At 61.2% G+C, this 17,035-nt stretch overlaps 2 protein-coding genes across 3 annotated transcripts; both read left to right on the top strand.

The window, feature by feature from the left end:
• The first annotated feature begins 558 nt into the window (after positions 1–558).
• Positions 559–2,460, top strand: LOC144279708 (lens fiber membrane intrinsic protein-like). Its single transcript, XM_077841311.1, has 4 exons — positions 559–733; positions 1,492–1,641; positions 1,944–2,078; positions 2,399–2,460. Exons 1-4 carry the CDS (start codon positions 559–561, stop codon positions 2,458–2,460), a joined length of 522 nt encoding a protein of 173 aa, XP_077697437.1.
• A 3,369-nt stretch (positions 2,461–5,829) lies between these two features.
• Positions 5,830–10,862, top strand: LOC144279738 (protein NKG7-like). 2 transcript variants are annotated; one of them, XM_077841355.1, is made up of 6 exons: positions 5,909–5,953; positions 8,689–8,741; positions 9,539–9,747; positions 9,939–10,085; positions 10,290–10,424; positions 10,605–10,862. In XM_077841355.1, the coding sequence occupies exons 3-6, from the start codon at positions 9,573–9,575 to the stop codon at positions 10,637–10,639; spliced, it is 492 nt and encodes a 163-aa protein (XP_077697481.1). In that variant the 5' UTR covers positions 5,909–5,953; positions 8,689–8,741; positions 9,539–9,572; the 3' UTR covers positions 10,640–10,862. The 2 variants fall into 2 exon arrangements, with proteins under 2 accessions (XP_077697480.1, XP_077697481.1); XM_077841354.1 differs by lacking the exon at positions 8,689–8,741 and having other exon boundaries at positions 5,830–5,953.
• Positions 10,863–17,035: the final 6,173 nt, after the last annotated feature.

The following is a 17,035-nucleotide window of genomic DNA, read 5'->3' as shown; positions in this document are numbered from 1 at the left end:
CCCACTCCCCTCCCAGAGCCGGGGACAGAACCCAGGCGTCCTGGCTGCCAGCCCCCACTGCGCTAACCCACGAGACCCCACTCCCCTCCCAGAGCCGGGGACAGAACCCAAGCGTCCTGGCTGCCAGCCCCCACTGCGCTAACCCACGAGACCCCACTCCCCTCCCAGAGCCGGGGACAGAACCCAAGCGTCCTGGCTGCCAGCCCCCACTGCTCTAACCCACGAGACCCCACTCCCCTCCCAGAGCCGGGGACAGAACCCAGGCGTCCTGGCTGCCAGCCCCCACTGCTCTAACCCACGAGACCCCACTCCCCTCCCAGAGCCGGGGACAGAACCCAGGCGTCCTGGCTGCCAGCCCCCACTGCTCTAACCCACGAGACCCCACTCCCCTCCCAGAGCCGGGGACAGAACCCAGGCGTCCTGGCTGCCAGCCCCCACTGCTCTAACCCACGAGACCCCACTCCCCTCCCAGAGCCGGGGACAGAACCCAGGAGTCCTGGCTCCCAGCCCCCGCCCCCAACTCTAACCGGCTTCGTGCTGTCTGCAGGCTCAGGCAGGATGTACAGCTTCATGGCAGGGGGTCTTTTCTGCGCCTCGGTCGGGAACATCCTGCTGGTGGTTTGCACGGCCACTGACTACTGGGTGCAGTACCGGCTCCAGGGGGCCTTGGCCCACCAGGGCCTCTGGCGCTACTGTCTGGTGGGCAAGTGCTACATGCAGACGGAGAACATTGGTAAGGACCACTAGGGGGCGCTGTGCTGCAGGGAGCGGGGTGAGGGCTCTCCCCTGGCAGGCAGGGCTGGCCCCGATGCCCCAGGGTGGCACTAGGGGGCACTCCCAGAGGTCCTACCATTTCCTCCAGAAGGCAGGGCTTGAACCGTGGATCTGGGCCAAACCCCAGCTGGGGCGATTCCATTCAGCTTCCCTAAATCCTCCCTCCAGCTGAGACTTTCATTTCCTTCCCCTCCTCAATTGTACTGAATTGTTGTGAATTAACCAGCCACTGTGCCCTGCCCCAGAGGTGGCTGCATCTCAGCACCCGGCGAACCAGCCCCGTGTGGTGTTATATGCGGCTGTTCCATGCTGCCCTGCCCCAGAGGTGGCTGCATCTCAGCACCCGGCGAACCAGCCCTGTGCAGTGTTATGTGCGGCTGTTCCACACTGCCCTGCCCCAGAGGTGGCTGCATCTCAGCACCCGGCGAACCAGCCCTGTGCAGTGTTATGTGTGGCTGTTCCACACTGCCCTGCCCCAGAGGTGGCTGCATCTCAGCACCCGGCGAACCAGCCCTGTGCACTGTTATGTGTGGCTGTCACCCAGCTGTCCCGCCCCAGGGGCAGCTGCATCTCTGTGCCAGGAGAGCCAGCCCCATGCGGAGTTACATGTGCCTGTTGCCCAGCTGCCCTGCCCAGAGGTGGCTGCATCTGTGTGCCGGGCGAGCCGTCCCCTTCTAAACAGGAGCGGTTTTGAGTGTTTTCTCCTCGCCACTCTAGCCTACTGGAACGCCACCCGGGCCTTCATGATCCTCTCTGCCCTGTCGTGTTTCGCTGGCATCATCACGGGGATCTTGTCCTTCGCCCACCCGTCCACCTTCGAGAGATTCAACCGGTCGTTCGCTGCCGGGATAATGTTCTTCGTCTCCAGTAAGTGTCTTCCCACTGCCGCGGGGACCCCAGCTGGCCACCAAGACACAAGGAGGGAAGCAGAGTCTAGTGGTTAGAGCGGGGGGGGAGGGGCTGGGGGCCAGGACGCCTGGGTTCTCTCCCGGTTCTGGGAGGGGCACAGGGTGTAGTGGTTAGAGTGGGGGGGAGGGGATGGGAGCCAGGACGCCTGGGTTCTCTCCCGGCTCTGGGAGGGGCACGTGGTCTAGTTACACTTCCCACGCGTGTAGAGGTTTCTCTGGCCTCTTGTCCTGCCATCAGTCTCTCTGCCCCACCCCCTCCAGCGCTCTTCGTCCTGCTGGCCATGGCTGTCTACACCGGCGTTACCGTCAACTTCCTGGGCAAGCGGTTCGGGGACTGGCGCTTCTCCTGGTCTTACATCCTGGGCTGGGTTGCCCTGCTCATGACCTTCTTCGCAGGTACAGGCCCTTCTCCTCTAGGGGGCGCCAGCTCCCATCCAGCCCCAGGGTGGTGGGGAGGGGGGGCGATGGGGCCTCTCCCCTCTGGGGGTGGCAATAGGAGACCTTTCTCCTCATCCAATTCCTTGTTCCACACTCACTGTCCAGGAATGCCCTGGCTCTGACCAGTAGCCCCCTCTCATAGCCAGGGATAGAACCCTGGAGTCCTGGCTCCCAGCATCCCCCCTCCTCTAACCACTAGACCCCACTCCCCTCCCAGAGAACTCAGGAGTCCTGACTCCTCAGTGCTGTTAAACAGCCCCTCTCTCTCCCCCTCGCAGGGATATTTTACATGTGCGCGTATCGGATGCACGGATGCCAGCGCGTGGCTGAGACACGTTAAACCCTGCGTGACGGCGCCGCAGTGAATCGATAGACACCTGACTCCTGGGGCGAGTGATTCCTCGCCATTCCCCACCCCCAGCCTTCCAGCAACCTGCCGCAGTGGGACATCCCCATAGAAAACGCCCTTCGTTCGTTTCATCGGAATCCAGGCCAGCTTCCTCCTTCGGCGCTCGGTGCCGGATGTAACCAGAGCCAGCCCCCTGCCCCCAATTGCGTTAAATCAAATCAGACAAAGGGAAGCATCGATTACCCCACATTTTACAGCCTGGGGGAAACTGAGGCACGGCGAGAGGAACTGACCTGCCCAGTGTCACACAGGAACACAGCAGCAGTGCTGGGAATTGGAACCCAGGTGTCCTGAGTTCCCGGCAGGACCATCCTTCCTTTAGAACCGGACTTAAAATATCAAGCACCTATGCTGAGTGAACTTGTGCTGTAGCTTTGATTGATAAGCAGACGGGCCATGAAATTAAATTGGCCCCTGGAGTTACAACTGCTCAGAAATTTCTCTCTACCTCCGTGCCCCTCCTGAGTAGCGCGAGCTAAGACAACCTAGCAGCAGGAAGTGTAGTTTTAAAGTTTTGTGTCTTTGGCCAGGCAGCTCTGATTTTTGCCTTTAACAAAGTTTTATGCATTGAATTTCCCTGGTTTTTCTTTTCTTTTTTTAAAGACAAAGAATAAAGGTCCTTAAAACGGTTTGTTCCTGTGTTGATTTCTACCCACAAAAGCACTAGTCGTGCTTGGAAACCCTTTGTTTGAAGGGCCTCAAACCCTAAAGCGGTTTTAAACCACTTGGCAGCGTTTGTAGTTCAAGCCTCTGAAATCCCAGCAATGTTTTTTAAACAATTTTTTAATGTCCTTGGTTTTTGGTCAAAGGCAGGAAAGATCCTTGAAAGCAACTTACACTGTCTCAAGTGCCAGAGCGGTATTAAACTGGTTTAAATATTTGGAAATAAATTATTATTAATTTGTATGTTCATAGCATCTGACAGCTCTAGTCGTGGACCAAGCCCCTGTCAAGCGAGGCCCTTACAAACATTTGCTCATGTTAAATTTCCTTTCTTTTTAATAACAAGTTTTTAAGGAATTAAGCTGGCTCTAAAGCCAAAGCGATATTACATATTTGTGCATAAATCTATCTAGCTACCAAAATGTTTCGCAGGAATTTGTGGGTTTTAACAGGGACAAGTCACATCATTTCCTTTGGGTCATGTGGAAGTGTTTCGTTTTGACTTTTACATTCCAAATATGACTTTTAGTATGACATAATATTTAAGCCTGCATGAATATAATGTATAGGACCTTGAATATTTTAATAGACTATTAAAAGCCTAAATGAAACAAATCGAAACATTTGGATGGTCCCACGCAGAAATTTTTTGGAATTTTCCTTTTGTGGGCAATGTTCAGATTTGGGTTTTTTGTTCCCATTTGGAACGAGCAAAATTCAAAATGTCAGAATGTCCCACAGAATAGAAATTCAGGCTGCTGACCAGCCCTGTGTGTTAACTTATGTTGAAATAATCACAAAGTTTTTTGCACTGAATTTCCTAGGTTTTTAGATGTGTATATAAAAATATAAATAAAAGCGAAGGAAGGGGAGAATTTTTCAAAAGCTCCTAAGTCACATATGCCCATTTCCTCAAAGGTGCATATGTAGACACAAGTGCCAAAATACCTATGAAGAGCCAATGGGAGTTAGGAGCATGCATACCTTTGGGGATCTAAGCTGTGGGGTCCTCAGTCCCATGAGAATTAGATGCCTAAATCATTTAGATTCTTTGGAAAATTGTATCCCAGATCTGTGAAGCGAATGAAGCTGTGTCGAAAACAGGGCAGAGAGAGAAACTAGTTTAAAGCCGATTGTCCTCTGCCGAGCAGTAGCCGATGTCTGGCCCTTTCTCGGTCGCTTTCGCATCAGAGTTCGAATCGGCGCGGCAGAGCCGGCAGGGTTGCTTATTGCAAGTTGCTTATCTGCGCCGTATACGCCAGGCCTGGACCAGAGGTGGCCAAAGCAGGCAGCCAAACCCCAGTTAGGAATCCCAGCCCTGCCACCAATGCCTGGGGCCCAGGACGCAACTGGGCCCCGTGACGGCGGAGAGCAAACGCCCCTGCCTGCTTGCGAGAGCTCCCTGCGAAGAGACGTGGCGCACAGAGACGGACAACGTGGCGGCGTCTCGAGACTCACCGTCAGCGGCACGCTTGGATAACGAGCTTGGCGGGCCGGGTGCACCCACGTTACCTGGTGACGCCCGGGGGGAAGCGGGGTCACGTCCCCTGGCCGTGCTCCAGCCAAGGAACCCCCACCCGGCCTTACTCGGAAGATGGCACCAGTGTTTTATAGGACGTGCCCCCTCCCGCCCAGCGGTCCTGCCACGGTGCCACCCTCCAGGCGGGTGCACGTTATGGTCATGTCCAGGAGTGTAAGCGGCTTCACCAGGCACCAGACTAGACCTTGGCCATGTAGCCCCCGAGCCAGTGTCTCGACACGTGCCTGTGGGTAATCCGGCTTGCTGTGGGAGTGCTGAAGGGCCAACCGTGTGGTTGTGTGTGCTGCCCCCTGCTGGAGGGGCTGGGCCCTGCTGTTTGTGTGTGTGTGTCCCTGCTGCCCCCTGCTGGAGGGGCTGGGCCCTGCGCTGTGTGTGTGTGTGTGTGTCCCTGCTGCCCCCTGCTGGAGGGGCTGGGCCCTGCTGTTTGTGTGTCCCTGTCCCTGCTGCCCCCTGCTGGAGGGGCTGGGCCCTGCTGTTTGTGTGTGTGTCCCTGCTGCCCCCTGCTGGAGGGGCTGGGCCCTGCTGTTTGTGTGTCCCTGTCCCTGCTGCCCCCTGCTGGAGGGGCTGGGCCCTGCTGTGTGTGTGTGTTACCCTGGGTTCCCACAGACCCAAGCAGTGATCCCCTCCCCTCTTCCTCTTACTACCCCTCCCCTGGGAAAAAAACCTGCCAACCCCCCCCCCCCCTTGTTCCATGGAGATTGAAGGGCCTGTTCTCAGAGCCTCCTGTCTGGTGACTTATTCCCCCCCCCCCAGAGGGCCCCCTATCCCCACACTCCCCTCAAGTGTGCATCAAAGGACTCCTGGGTTCAATCCCCAGCTCTGGGAGGAGAGTGGGGGCTAGTGGATAGAGCAGGGGGGTGCTGAGAGCCCAGACTCCTGGGTTCTCTGTCCGGCTCTGGGAGGGGAGTGGGAGAGCAGGTTGGGGGGGGGGGGCGGCAGGACTCCTGGGGTCTATACTCAGGAGTTTCCCTTGCAAAGCAGGTTGGGGGGTGGTTGGGGCTCGGATGGGAGACCCCGGGGGCAGCTGAGGGCGCTGGCGGGGGGGGGGGGGGTTCGCGGGCTGCAGGGAGGAACTGACACAGAGGATGTGGGGATGGTGCAATGGGCCCTTGCTGCATCCCTGCCCCTCCCAGGAAGCCACCCGGGAGCAAGAGGCCCCATGGGGGGGGTCAGGGCTGGAGCCGGAGCCAACCCTGCGAGGGAGCAGGCGACGCAGAGCAGGTGAAGGGGGAGCTTGGGATGGGGGGGTTCGAGTGTCTGTCTGGACCCACAACCCCTTCTGGCCAGCCCCAACCCCGCCCCCATCCGGCCAGCCCTAAACCCCCACCTCCATCTGCAACCGTACCCACCCTCCAGCCACCCCCCCACACCCCTCTGCCCCTCTGTCCAGCCAGCCCCAAAGCCCCACCTCCATCCACAAACGTACCCATCCTCCAGCCACTCCCCCCACACCTCTCTGTCCGTCCATCCCCCCCCACACCCCTCTGCCCCTCTGTCCAGCCAGCCCCAAACCCCCACCTCCATCCACAAACGTACCCATCCTCCAGCCATCCCCCCCACCCCTCTGTCTGTCCCTCCCCTCACACACCCCTATGTCCAACCAACCCCCACCTCTGTCCACAAATATACCCACCCACTGGCCATCCCCCCGACACCACTCCATCCATTCATGCATCCCCTCACACACATCCCGTCTGTCCAGCCATCCCCTCGCCCTCCATCCATACATCTGTCCACCCCCACACACCCCTCTGTCCGTCCATCCATCCCCAAACCCCCATCTCCATCCGCAAACGTGCCCACCCTCCGTCCAGCCATCCCCTCGCCCTCCATCCATACATCTGTCCACCCCCACACACCCCTCTGTCCGTCCGTCCATCCCCAAACCCCCACCTCCATCTGCAAACGTACCCACCCTCCGTCCAGCCATCCCCTCGCCCTCCATTCATCCATCTGTCCACCCCCACACACCCCTCTGTCCGTCCGTCCATCCCCAAACCCCCACCTCCATCTGCAAACGTACCCACCCTCCGTCCAGCCATCCCCTCACCCTCCATCCATCCATCTGTCCACCCCCACACACCCCTCTGTCCATCCATCCATCCATCCATCCCCAAACATCCCTCTGAACGTCTGTCCATCCATCGCCTCACACCCCTCCATCCATCCATCCACCCATCCCCTCATACACCTCCCTGTCCACCCATCCCCAAACCCCTGCCTCCATCCGCCCATCCCCTCACACACCCACCCTCTGTCCATCCCCTCTCACACCTCTTTGTCCGTCCAGCCATCCCCTCATACGCCCCTCTGTCCGTCCGTCCCCTCACACACCGCTCTGTCCGTCCCCGTACACACCCCTCTCTCTAAGCTGCGGGTCTCACCCTCCATCTCTCGGGCTGTGATTTGGGTGTGGTCCTGCCCCCCACCCTGCCCCATAGCACATGGTTAGTGGGTGTCGGGTTTCCTCTTCCTCCCCCTTCGGTTCGTCTTTCCCCCTCACTGGGACGAGCGGGCACAGGGACCCCGGGGCCCAGCCCAGCTTTCCGCCCCACACCCGCCCCTCACAGAGACCCCCTGGTTATACAGGGACCCCTCGCCCGGCACTGAGACCCTTGAATGGCAGGTGCCCAGCCCACCTAGAGCACCCCCTTTGGGAACCTCAACCTGTCCCACCCCCCGCCCCATCCATCCATCCCTCCCCACCCCACACACACCTCACCCCATCCATCCATTCCTCCCCACACACCCCACCCTATCCAGCCCTCCAGGGCTCCCTCACCCCATCCCTCCCCACACGCCCCACCCCCCACACATCTCACCCCATTCCTCCATCCTTCCCCACCCCCCCATCCACCGCATCCCATCCCTCCCCACACGCCCCACCCCATCCATCCCTCCAGCCCTCCCTCCCCACACACCCCAGCCCTCCAGGCCTCCCTCCCCACCCTCCACTCCCCCCACACCTCCCCCATCCCTCCATCCCTCCCCACACGCCCCACCCCACACACATCTCACCCCATTCGACATCCTTCCCCACCCCCCCCATCCACCGCATCCCATCCCTCCCCATATCTCCCACCTCACAAACATATCACCCCATTCCTCCATCCCTCCCCACACGCCCCATCCCATCCCATTCCTCCCTACACACACCCTGTCAGGGCTGAATCCCCACTCTGTCACTCCGAGTGCAGAAGTGGGGGCCCCGCAAGGATTTTAAAAGTTAATAGTGGCCACCCCCCAGGCTGGCATTAAACCCCCGGGGTTGCAGCTTCTCTCTCTGACCTTGGCTCGCTGAACGCTGCCAGCACCCAAATGCAAGAAACCCCCCTTGGACCCAGGAAGGCGCCCTGGGGAATCCCTCCCCGTGGGGCGCCCTCGAGCCCTTTCACCCCCCTCCGGGGAAGAGCTGAGACAGAAAACAAAGGCGATTAGCAGGGGCTATCAGCTAATTAAGCAACATGGGCACAAACCTCTTAGGGACACCAAAAAATCGGATCCTGTTCTGAAAAAAGGTAAATTTTATTAAAAAAATCCCCCAAACATCTGGATTTTAGGCTTTTGCTCGATTTTAAAAGAGCCATTCCAAACCCAAGCACCCAAACGAGCGTCCTTGGGGGTTCAGCGTAAAGGTTACAAGCCAACAAAAGCAACTGGGGTTAGCACAGAGGAGTCCACGAGCCAAACCGAAATAAAAGAAATAACCCTGATCCCGTCTAGCTAAACCTTGTGATCCACCGGCACGTGGAGTCCAGAGAGGTCGATCTGGGCGTGATCGGCTCATACCTGGCTTCGCGGCTCATGGCAGGGCTGCTCCGTCCCTCCAGCCCCAGAGAACAGACAAAGGGAAAGTTTCTCTCCCAATTTTAAAAAAGTTCGACCTTCCCCTTGGCCCTGTGGGCCAGGCGCCCCCTTTCCCTTCTTGACCTGGGGGACTTTTTACTCCTTTACAGGTAAAGCAAGTCGAGGACAGCTACCAAGAGGGATTTGACAGCTAACTGGCTGGGTGGGTGTCCATCAAAGGGAGCTACCCCCCCCCTTATTTATCACACACCCCATCCATCCCTCCAGCCCTCCCCCACACCTCCAACCCTCCCCACACGCCCCACCTCCTCCCTCCATTCCTCCCCCCACACACCCCATCCAGCCCTCCCCCACACCTCCAGCCCTCCCCACACACACCCCATCCATCCCTCCAGCCCTCCCCCACACCTCCAGCCCTCCCCACACGCCCTGATCCCATCCCTCTCCCCACCCTCCCTCCACCCTCCCCACACACCCTGCCCCCTCCCTCCCTCCTTCCCCACCCACCCCCTTCCCATCCCTCTCCCCACCCTCCCCACACACCCTGCCCCCTCCCTCCCTCCATCCTTCCCCACCCACCCCCTTCCCATCCCTCTCCCCACCTACCATCCACCCTCCCCACACACACTGTCCCATCCCTCCCCACATATCCATCCCTCCTCCCCCACCCACACCCCATCCTCCATCCCTCCCCACACACCCCCATCCCTCCCCATGCACATCCCTCTATCCATCCCTCCCTCCCACACGCCCCACCCCATCCCTCCTTCTCCATACACACACCCTCTACCCCTCCCCACACCCCATCCATCCGTCTGTCCATCCCCACTCCTCCATCCACCTCTCCCCACATGCCCCGCCCCATCCCTCCATCCGTCCCACACGCACCCATCGACCTGGATCCATCTGTGGAGCGGCCTGAGGTCCAGGCCCCAAGGCTCTGGTTCAGCCCAGCTGCTCTGGGCTGGGATTTGCTTCTGACTCGTTCCCCACCCCCAGGTGCACCCCGGATCCCAGCGCTGCCCCCCACGTGATGGCGTCTCCCCGGATCCTCAGCACCGTCCTGGCCCTGCTCAGCCTCCTGCTGTTGCTGGTGGCCCTGGGCTCCGATCACTGGCTGGTGGACGACGCTGTCCTCGAGTCCCTCCATGAGGGGCTGTGGAAGAGCTGCCTGAATTCGGTGTGTGGACAAATTTCTTCAGCATCAGGTAAGGGCAGCCCGGCTCCGCCAGGGATCCCACCTCTGCCACCAACCAGCATCTTTGGGCAGGTCTGTCCCTGGCTGTGGGAGGGGAATGGGGGCTAGTGGTTAGAGCAGGGGGGGTTGGGTGGCAGGACTCCTGGGTTCTCTGACCAGTTCAATGCAGTGTTGTTTATTTAACCCGGTCCTTTGCTACAGTCTCTTTAAAGGTCACCAGGGTTTTCACAGTGCTGGGCGTGATCGCTGGGTCGGTCTCCTCGTTCGCTCTCCTCGCCTCGTTCCTGCACTCCCACCCCGGCTCCGTGTCCCTGACCTTGGTCTCCTTCCTGGGCAGCTTCAGTGCGGGTACGTCCCCCCTTCCGCCCTCCCGCGGGAACTCATCTTCCCCCGCCCACAGCCAGAGGAGGGGAACTGAGCCCCAGCCGCCCCCCTCCCAGAATCCTGCCCTGGGCTCTGGCAGCCCCCCCCCCCCGGTGGTGGGACGGGGCAGGGGCTGGGACTGTGCGTGGGCCGCCCTAAGGGGTGTCCGTCCTGTTCCCTTTGCCCCAGGGCTCTGTGCCATGATCGCGCTGGCCGTGTACACAGGGGAGTTCGCTGGGGCCGTGAATGTCGCGCCGGGCCAAGTCACCTTCGGCTGGTCCTTCGGCCTCGGCTGGGCCTCCTTCCCCCTCTTCCTCATCACCGGTGAGTGCAACATAGGGGAGTGTCGAAAGGCAGCTGCCTCTGGGGTGGGGCGCAGGGGCTGGTGATACAGGGCCCCCTCGCCCGGCGCTGAGATGCAGCCACCTCTGGGGTGGGGGGCTGCGTACCAGTAGATGATGCTCCCATTGCTGCTCTGAGCCCATTTCTCTTCTCTCCCCCCAGGTGTGGTGACGCTGGTCGCCCACCAATCCTCCTAGAGCTGAGTGTGGGGCCCGCGGTGGCACCAAGGATGGGGCCGGGAGCCTAGTGGGCCGGATGGAGCCTGCAGTGTCCTGGGACCTATTCCCCCAACAGCCGCGAGCAGGGGGCAGTGTGTGTGTGTGTGAGAGAGAGAGGGTCCCTGCTGCACCCTGCTGGACCCCCCAGCAATGAGCCCCCCCCCCCTTGTTCCATGGAGATTAAAGATCCTGTTCTCTAAGACTCCTCTCTGGTGGTTTAATCCCCCCTCCATGACCCCCAGACTCCCCTCCCATGTCCATCAAAGGTCTTCTGGGTTCTCTCCCTGGCGGTAGGAGGGGAGTGGGGTCTGGTAATTAGAGCTGGGCGGGGGCTGGGAGTCAGGACTCCTGGGTTCTCTCCCTGGCTGTAGGAAGGGAGTGGGGTCTGGGGCTTAAAGCAGGGAGTCTAGGAGCCAGGACGGCTGCTGGGCAGGGGATGGGACACAAGGTCTTTCCCCGCTAGGGGGCGCCAGCTCCCATCCAGAAAGTGGGGGTGAGGGTGGGGGCAGAATCTGGCTGGCTCTGGGGCGAGGAATGGCCTAGTTACCATAATTACTCACAGAGACGTGCAACCCCACAATAAGCTACCCATCTAATGTAGCTCTGTGCCGCCCCCACCCCCCCACACACTCCACAGCGCCCATTGTTGTCGTATCTACTCACACACACACACACACACGCAGGCTCAATTCTAACCTACCCACGGGCCCGTGTCCCAGTCGCTACCATATTGACTGGCATACGATCGCCAGCTCCATTATAAGCCGCCCACCTGACAGAAGTTCGAGGAGGGAGGTGACACTTTTGGGGGGCTTCCCACTGGCGTCTGGGGGGCATTTGCTGCCCCCTGCTGTCTGCAGGTGGGAACCCTGCCTGCCCCCCACTACGGCCACAGGCTCTGTGAGTCCCCACACTTCCCTCTGCCACCTGCCCATCTTGGCTAACAGCTGCTATTGGACGGATCCTCCAGGAACTTGTCATCCTTTTTTGAAGCCAGTTCTAGGTTTGGTCCTCACAACAGCCCCCTGGCAAGGAGTTCCACAGGTTAACGGCGTGGCGGTGGGGGGCGGTGAGAAACAGTTCTTTGTGTAGTTTGCATTAAACCTGCCATCTGTTCATTTTGCCAGGTGCCCCCTGGTTCGCGTGTTATGTGACGGGAGGAGGGGGGCCCCGGCTGCAAGGCCAGCCAGCCTGTGAAACGTACCACAAATCGGTCGCTTTGCTGTTGATTTAGCCGGTGACCTTAGCTGTGAGTTTGCCCAGCTGGCCTTTTGATTTCCTCTGTACCCAACGCTGACTTTCAGGCCTCGTCACTGAGCAGCTGCCGTGCCGGAGTGAATCCGGTCGCGTTCGCGTTCCCTCGACGCCGGCGTGTGTGGGAACCGGGGCTGGGGACTACGGCGCTGGGGCAGGACGCTGGCCTTTGCTGAGCTGACGGACCCGTACGGCACCGGGCGCGGACTGGGCCGTGCACGCCGCAGATCTCCAGCAGGGAGCGGGGAGGGACCGAGCACTTGCTGGGGTTGCTCTGAAGTTTAATTCGGGAGTAGCCGGGTGGTGAAGCCAGCCACAGGCTGGAGGCCGGGTGTGGGCAGAGGCCGGGGGCGGGGGGGCAGTTTGCCAGCAAAGCAGCATCTTGGGCTGGAAGGTGGAGGGGACACGGCTGCTCACCAGCCAAGCTCGCACCCCGGAAAACCTCACCCCAGTCAGCCAGGCACATTTCCAGCAGCTGGTGTGAAAACCAGGGCCGGGGTGTGGGAGAGGCCCAGGGGCTGAGCGCACAGGCGGTGGGGGAGGGACGCAGGGAGAGGGCACTGCCCCCAGCTCTGTGTGCGCATGGATGGGGGCAGGTGGGACGCTGGACTTCAGGGGCCCGTGGGTCAGTGCTGTGTGGGGCTGGGCGGTTTTGGCAGGAAGTGGTTTCCCTCTGGGAGGTGGGAGTTGCAGCGTCTCTGGTTCGGCACCCGCTCAGTTCTGGGCTGGGCGCAGAATCACCCGGGCCCTGGGTAAGTACAGACAGACCCTGTGTGTGAGTCCCAGCCCCGGTCCACTCTAACCACTCATCCCCCGTCCGCTCCCCGAGCCAGGGCTAGAACCCAGGAGTCCTGGCTCCCAGCCCCCCCCCCCCAGCGCTAACCACTAGACCCCGCTCCCCTGCTCTGCAAAGTCATTTCCCCACCCTCTTTCCCACCATGCAGCGATCTGGGAGCCGCTGAGAGGAGCAAATCGCGGAGCCCGTGAGTCCAGGCGCTGGCAGCCCCCCGGGAGCTGCTGAGCGGGAGGGTGTGGGTGCAAGGAGCCAGCCAGATGCCCCCTTCCACCAAGCTCTGCATTGAAATCATCCTCGCACTGCTCTGCCAGGGTAAGAGAACAACAGCAGAGACAGCTGGGCCGGCAGGAATCCCCCAGAGCTGGGGATGGAACCCAGGAGTCCTGGTCCCAGTCCCCCCTCCTCTAACCCACTAGACTCCACTCCACTCCCCTCCCAGAGCGGGGGATAGAACCCAGGAGTCCTGGCTCCCAGCCCAGCCCCGCCCCCAACCCACTAGACTCCACTCCACTCCCCTCCCAGAGCTGGGGATGGAACCCAGGAGTCCTGGCTCCCAGTCTCCCCCTCCCTACTAGACTCCAATCCCCTTCCATTCCCTCCCATAGCCAGGGATAGAACCCAGGAGTCCTGGTCCCAGCCCCCCCTCCTCTAACCCACTGGACCCCACTCCACTCTCCGCTTTTCCCCGCTCTGTCAGTGAGACGCTTTGCGGCAAGAGGTGCCCCAGGGGCTTCTTTTGTAAGGTCACTACATGGGAAATGTTTGAGCCACAAACATGGAGAACTGCCCTTAGGTTGCGGTTTCTTCAGTTGGCGGCTTGGTTTGTGCTTTGGGCCGTTCGGACGTCGATGCCCCACTTGAACCTGCAGGAGGCGGGCTGGTGCCATCTTGGGTTCCTGGGATGTTCCTCCCCTGGTTTGGCTTCAACACTGGGGGGCGATGGGGGATTTCGGGGCGTGGCAGGGAAATCCCTGATACTGGACAAATAAATTACGGTTTGGGGAATTACAGGGGCTCTGGCAATGCTGTGGGGTGGGGGGAACCCAGGGCTGGGCTAGCAGGGGGCTGTGGGTCGGGGCTGAGGGGCACGGGCAGAGCTCTGTGTGGGGCGGGGGTGGATGGGGGGCGCGGGTGGGGACTGAGGGGCACGGGCAGAGCTCTGTGTGGGGCGGGGGTGGATCAGGGGGGCTGTGGTTCGGGGCTGAGGGGCACGGGCAGAGCTCTGTGTGGGGCTGGGGTGGATCGGGGGCGCGGGTAGGGACTGAGGGGCACGGGCAGAGCTCTGTGTGGGGCGGGGATGGATCGGGGGGCGCGGGTGGGGACTGAGGGGCACGGGCAGAGCTCTGTGTGGGGCGGGGGTGGATCAGGGGGGCTGTGGTTCGAGGCTGAGGGGCACGGGCAGAGCTCTGTGTGGGGCGGGGGTGGATCGGGGGGCGCGGGTGGGGACTGAGGGGCATGGGCAGAGCTCTGTGTGGGGCGGGGGTGGATCGGGGGGCGCGGGTGGGGACTGAGGGGCACCGGCAAAGCTGGTCTGTTTCCCCGGCAAGTCGGCTCTGCCAGGAGCCCGTCTATCGGATCCACGTCCCGTCCCGTGTCACGGCCCAGCAGGGTCTCTGCGTCCTGCTCCCCTGTAATTTCACAGCCAAGTTCGAGTCCTCTGGGGTCGCCTACAAATACTGGTTCCTCAAGGACGACAACAGGGACACCGGCCCGGCCGTGGCCACCACAGATCCTGGCAGGGCCCTTCGGGAGCCTGGGGGCCGGATCCGCATGGTGGGGGCCATCCCGGACAACTGCTCCCTGAGCATCAGCAACATGAGGGCCCAAGACAGGGCCCACTACTACTTCCGCTTCATGAAGGGAGACTTTCAGTACAGCTACATGGAGGCCCAACCGCCGGTGGACGTGACAGGTGAGGCCGGCGGGTCCTGGAGAGCTCAGCAGTATTAACTCTGCTTATAGCCAGTGGCAGGGAGTTCTGGAGATTAACAACATCCAGTGGCAGGGAGTCCCACTGGTTAAGCCCACTAATACCCAGTGGCAATGAGTTCCGGGGATTAACCCCAGTAATTCCCCACTGAGTTGAATTTTAATGGTGTGGTCTGCTTCGAGCTGATGGAGCAGCCGGTGCCGGGGGTCCCCAAGGTGCTGCTGTCCGGACAGCTGGTGAATGTGACCTGCCAGGCTCCGGGGACCTGCTCTGGGACCCCTCCCCAAATCACCTGGACCGTGGGGTTTGACAATACAGCCAGGAACATCTCGGTCACCCTGGAAAACGGCAGCTTCTTGTACACCTCCGTGCTCAGTTTCACGCCGGCCCTGGGGGATGACAGCAAAGAGCTCGTCTCCACCATCATGTACCCCGCCGTGGTCGGGGTCTCCACCCGCAGAGCTGTCCGGCTCCACGTCCACTGTCAGTGACGCTGATCCAGCTCCAGCAGGGGAGCGGGGTGTAGTGGTTAGAGGTGGGTCAGTGCAGCGGTGGGTGGGGCGGCTGGCAGCAAAGATTCCTGGGTTCTATCCCTGGCTCTGGGAGGGGCGTGGGGTCTAGTGGCAGGGGGGTGGGCTGAGAGCCAGGACTCCTGGGTTCTATAGGAGGGCAGTGGGGTTCCAGGAGGCACGGCCCCCCACACATCCCGTGTCCCGTTGCAGACCCGCCGAAGCTGCTGCCGTGGGGGAACTGCACGGTACGGGGCAGCGGGCCCGGGGGGGAGGCCACGTGTCACTGCGCGGCCGAGGGGAACCCCCCGCCCCGCCTCGAGTGGCCCTTGCCCAACCGCACCCTCCCCGGGGACTTCGAGGGCCCAGAGCTGCAAGCGACTTCGTGGGCGTGGGGCCCCGTCGTGAGCGGGGAGCTGTGGGGCCCAGCCGGGGGGCTGGGCATGGGATCCAGTTTTGCCTTTAGCAAAAAACAGTGGCCTGTTCGTCTTCAGCCAGAGATGTATATGTGAGGAAATACGGTGCTATGTGCCAGCCACTTAGACAGATGGCAGCCCAGGTATAAGTCACACAGTTCCCACCTGCCCCCTTTCCCCCCATGCCTCCCTGGAGAGGTGGGCAAGGAGGCTCAGTCCCCATGGCTAGGCCAGCCCTCGACGGCTCTCCCCGTCAGGGGACCCTGCCCTACGCCGTACCCACAAATTCATTACAAGCCCTGAAGGGCCCATTGCTACCCAGCCGATCCCACCGCTCACACCAGCTGTTGGTTTGCAGCAGGCTTCTCCCTGACACACATGGTGGCCTTGACAGCTTGTGGAAGCCTTGTGCTAGTTGGTGCCGGGGCTGCAGTGGCCTGGAAAGTCGTGAAGAGAAGGTAAAACTCAGGCGGGACGGGAGAAGGATCTGGTGGGAACCGTAGCCTGGAATGGGGGAATAAATAGATCCCCCAAGATCAACTATCACTTCTTGGAAGTGTGAAATTCCACCTGCTGCCCTAAATCCCGACCCACAGCCCCCTGCTATGCCAGCCCTGAGCTTGCCCCCCCCAGCTCTGCCGGGGCCCCTCACCCCGACCCGCAGCCTCCTGCTATCCCAGTGCTGGGGACCCCCCGTCAGCTCTCCCGGTGCCCCTCGCTCCTGACCCGCACCCCCTGCTAGCCCAGCCCTGGGTGTCCCCTGACATGCAGCTCTGGGATGGTGGTCGGGGCAGGGAAGAGATATTGGGATAGATGGACCATGGGTCCCATTGCGGTAGGAGGGAGGAGGCGGGACACCAGGCTGGATGGGCCTAGAGGCGGGATATTGATGATAGTTTCACCCCAGGCAGCGGGGCAGGGGCCCCGCCATGGCCGGACGGTGCCAAGGGACCGGAGATGGGCAGGTCTGTCACTCCTGTGATCATCCAGCTTCCACGGTGCCCTCCAGTGGGTTATCCCAGACCCTGACCCCATCCCTTATCCCCATCCCCCACCCTGCTGGGAGTCCTCCCCCCGCTCCACATGGGCTCTGGGACTCCCTCCCCCGCTCCCAGAATCCCCCTCTGCTGGGATTTCCCCACTCCAGCGCTCCCCCCCCGGCGTTCCCACCCATCCTTTCCCCTGGGCATGGGGCCCACTCTTCCCAGCTAACCCGGTCTGTCCCCGCACAGGACGTCACTGGGGAAAGGGGAGCCCCTGAGAAGAAAGGGAGGGGAGGAGGAGGAGCAGGAAGAGGCTACAGGGAGAAAGGCGACAGGGAACGATTCGCACAGGAAACCATCTACGCCAACGTCTAAGCCCAGACAAGGGGACAGGCTCATTGCAGGCAGTGAGCTAAAGAGAGACTGGGGTCAGCGGTGGGATAGCCGGCTTGCCTTGTGGCTAGCCTGGGACGCCGGACACCTGGGA

Source organism: Eretmochelys imbricata, chromosome 24, assembly GCF_965152235.1.
Source record: "Eretmochelys imbricata isolate rEreImb1 chromosome 24, rEreImb1.hap1, whole genome shotgun sequence".
NCBI classification, from domain to species: domain Eukaryota; kingdom Metazoa; phylum Chordata; order Testudines; family Cheloniidae; genus Eretmochelys; species Eretmochelys imbricata.
The sequence above is the reverse complement of the archived record's forward strand: the minus strand, read 5'-3'. Positions and strand labels throughout refer to the sequence as shown.

What these genes read in the sequence shown, in the direction of transcription:
- LOC144279738 (XM_077841354.1), top strand. Translation starts at nt 5,892, where the DNA reads ATGGGGGGGGTCAGGGCTGGAGCCGGAGCCAACCCTGCGAGGGAGCAG. An exon ending in ACAAATTTCTTCAGCATCAG is followed by an intron (nt 9,748 to 9,938) that starts GTAAGGGCAGCC and finishes CCTTTGCTACAG; the next exon opens with TCTCTTTAAAGGTCACCAGG. An exon ending in CCCCCTCTTCCTCATCACCG is followed by an intron (nt 10,425 to 10,604) that starts GTGAGTGCAACA and finishes CTCTCCCCCCAG; the next exon opens with GTGTGGTGACGCTGGTCGCC.
- LOC144279708 (XM_077841311.1), top strand. Translation starts at nt 559, where the DNA reads ATGTACAGCTTCATGGCAGGGGGTCTTTTCTGCGCCTCGGTCGGGAAC. An exon ending in CATGCAGACGGAGAACATTG is followed by an intron (nt 734 to 1,491) that starts GTAAGGACCACT and finishes TCGCCACTCTAG; the next exon opens with CCTACTGGAACGCCACCCGG. An exon ending in GCTCATGACCTTCTTCGCAG is followed by an intron (nt 2,079 to 2,398) that starts GTACAGGCCCTT and finishes TCCCCCTCGCAG; the next exon opens with GGATATTTTACATGTGCGCG.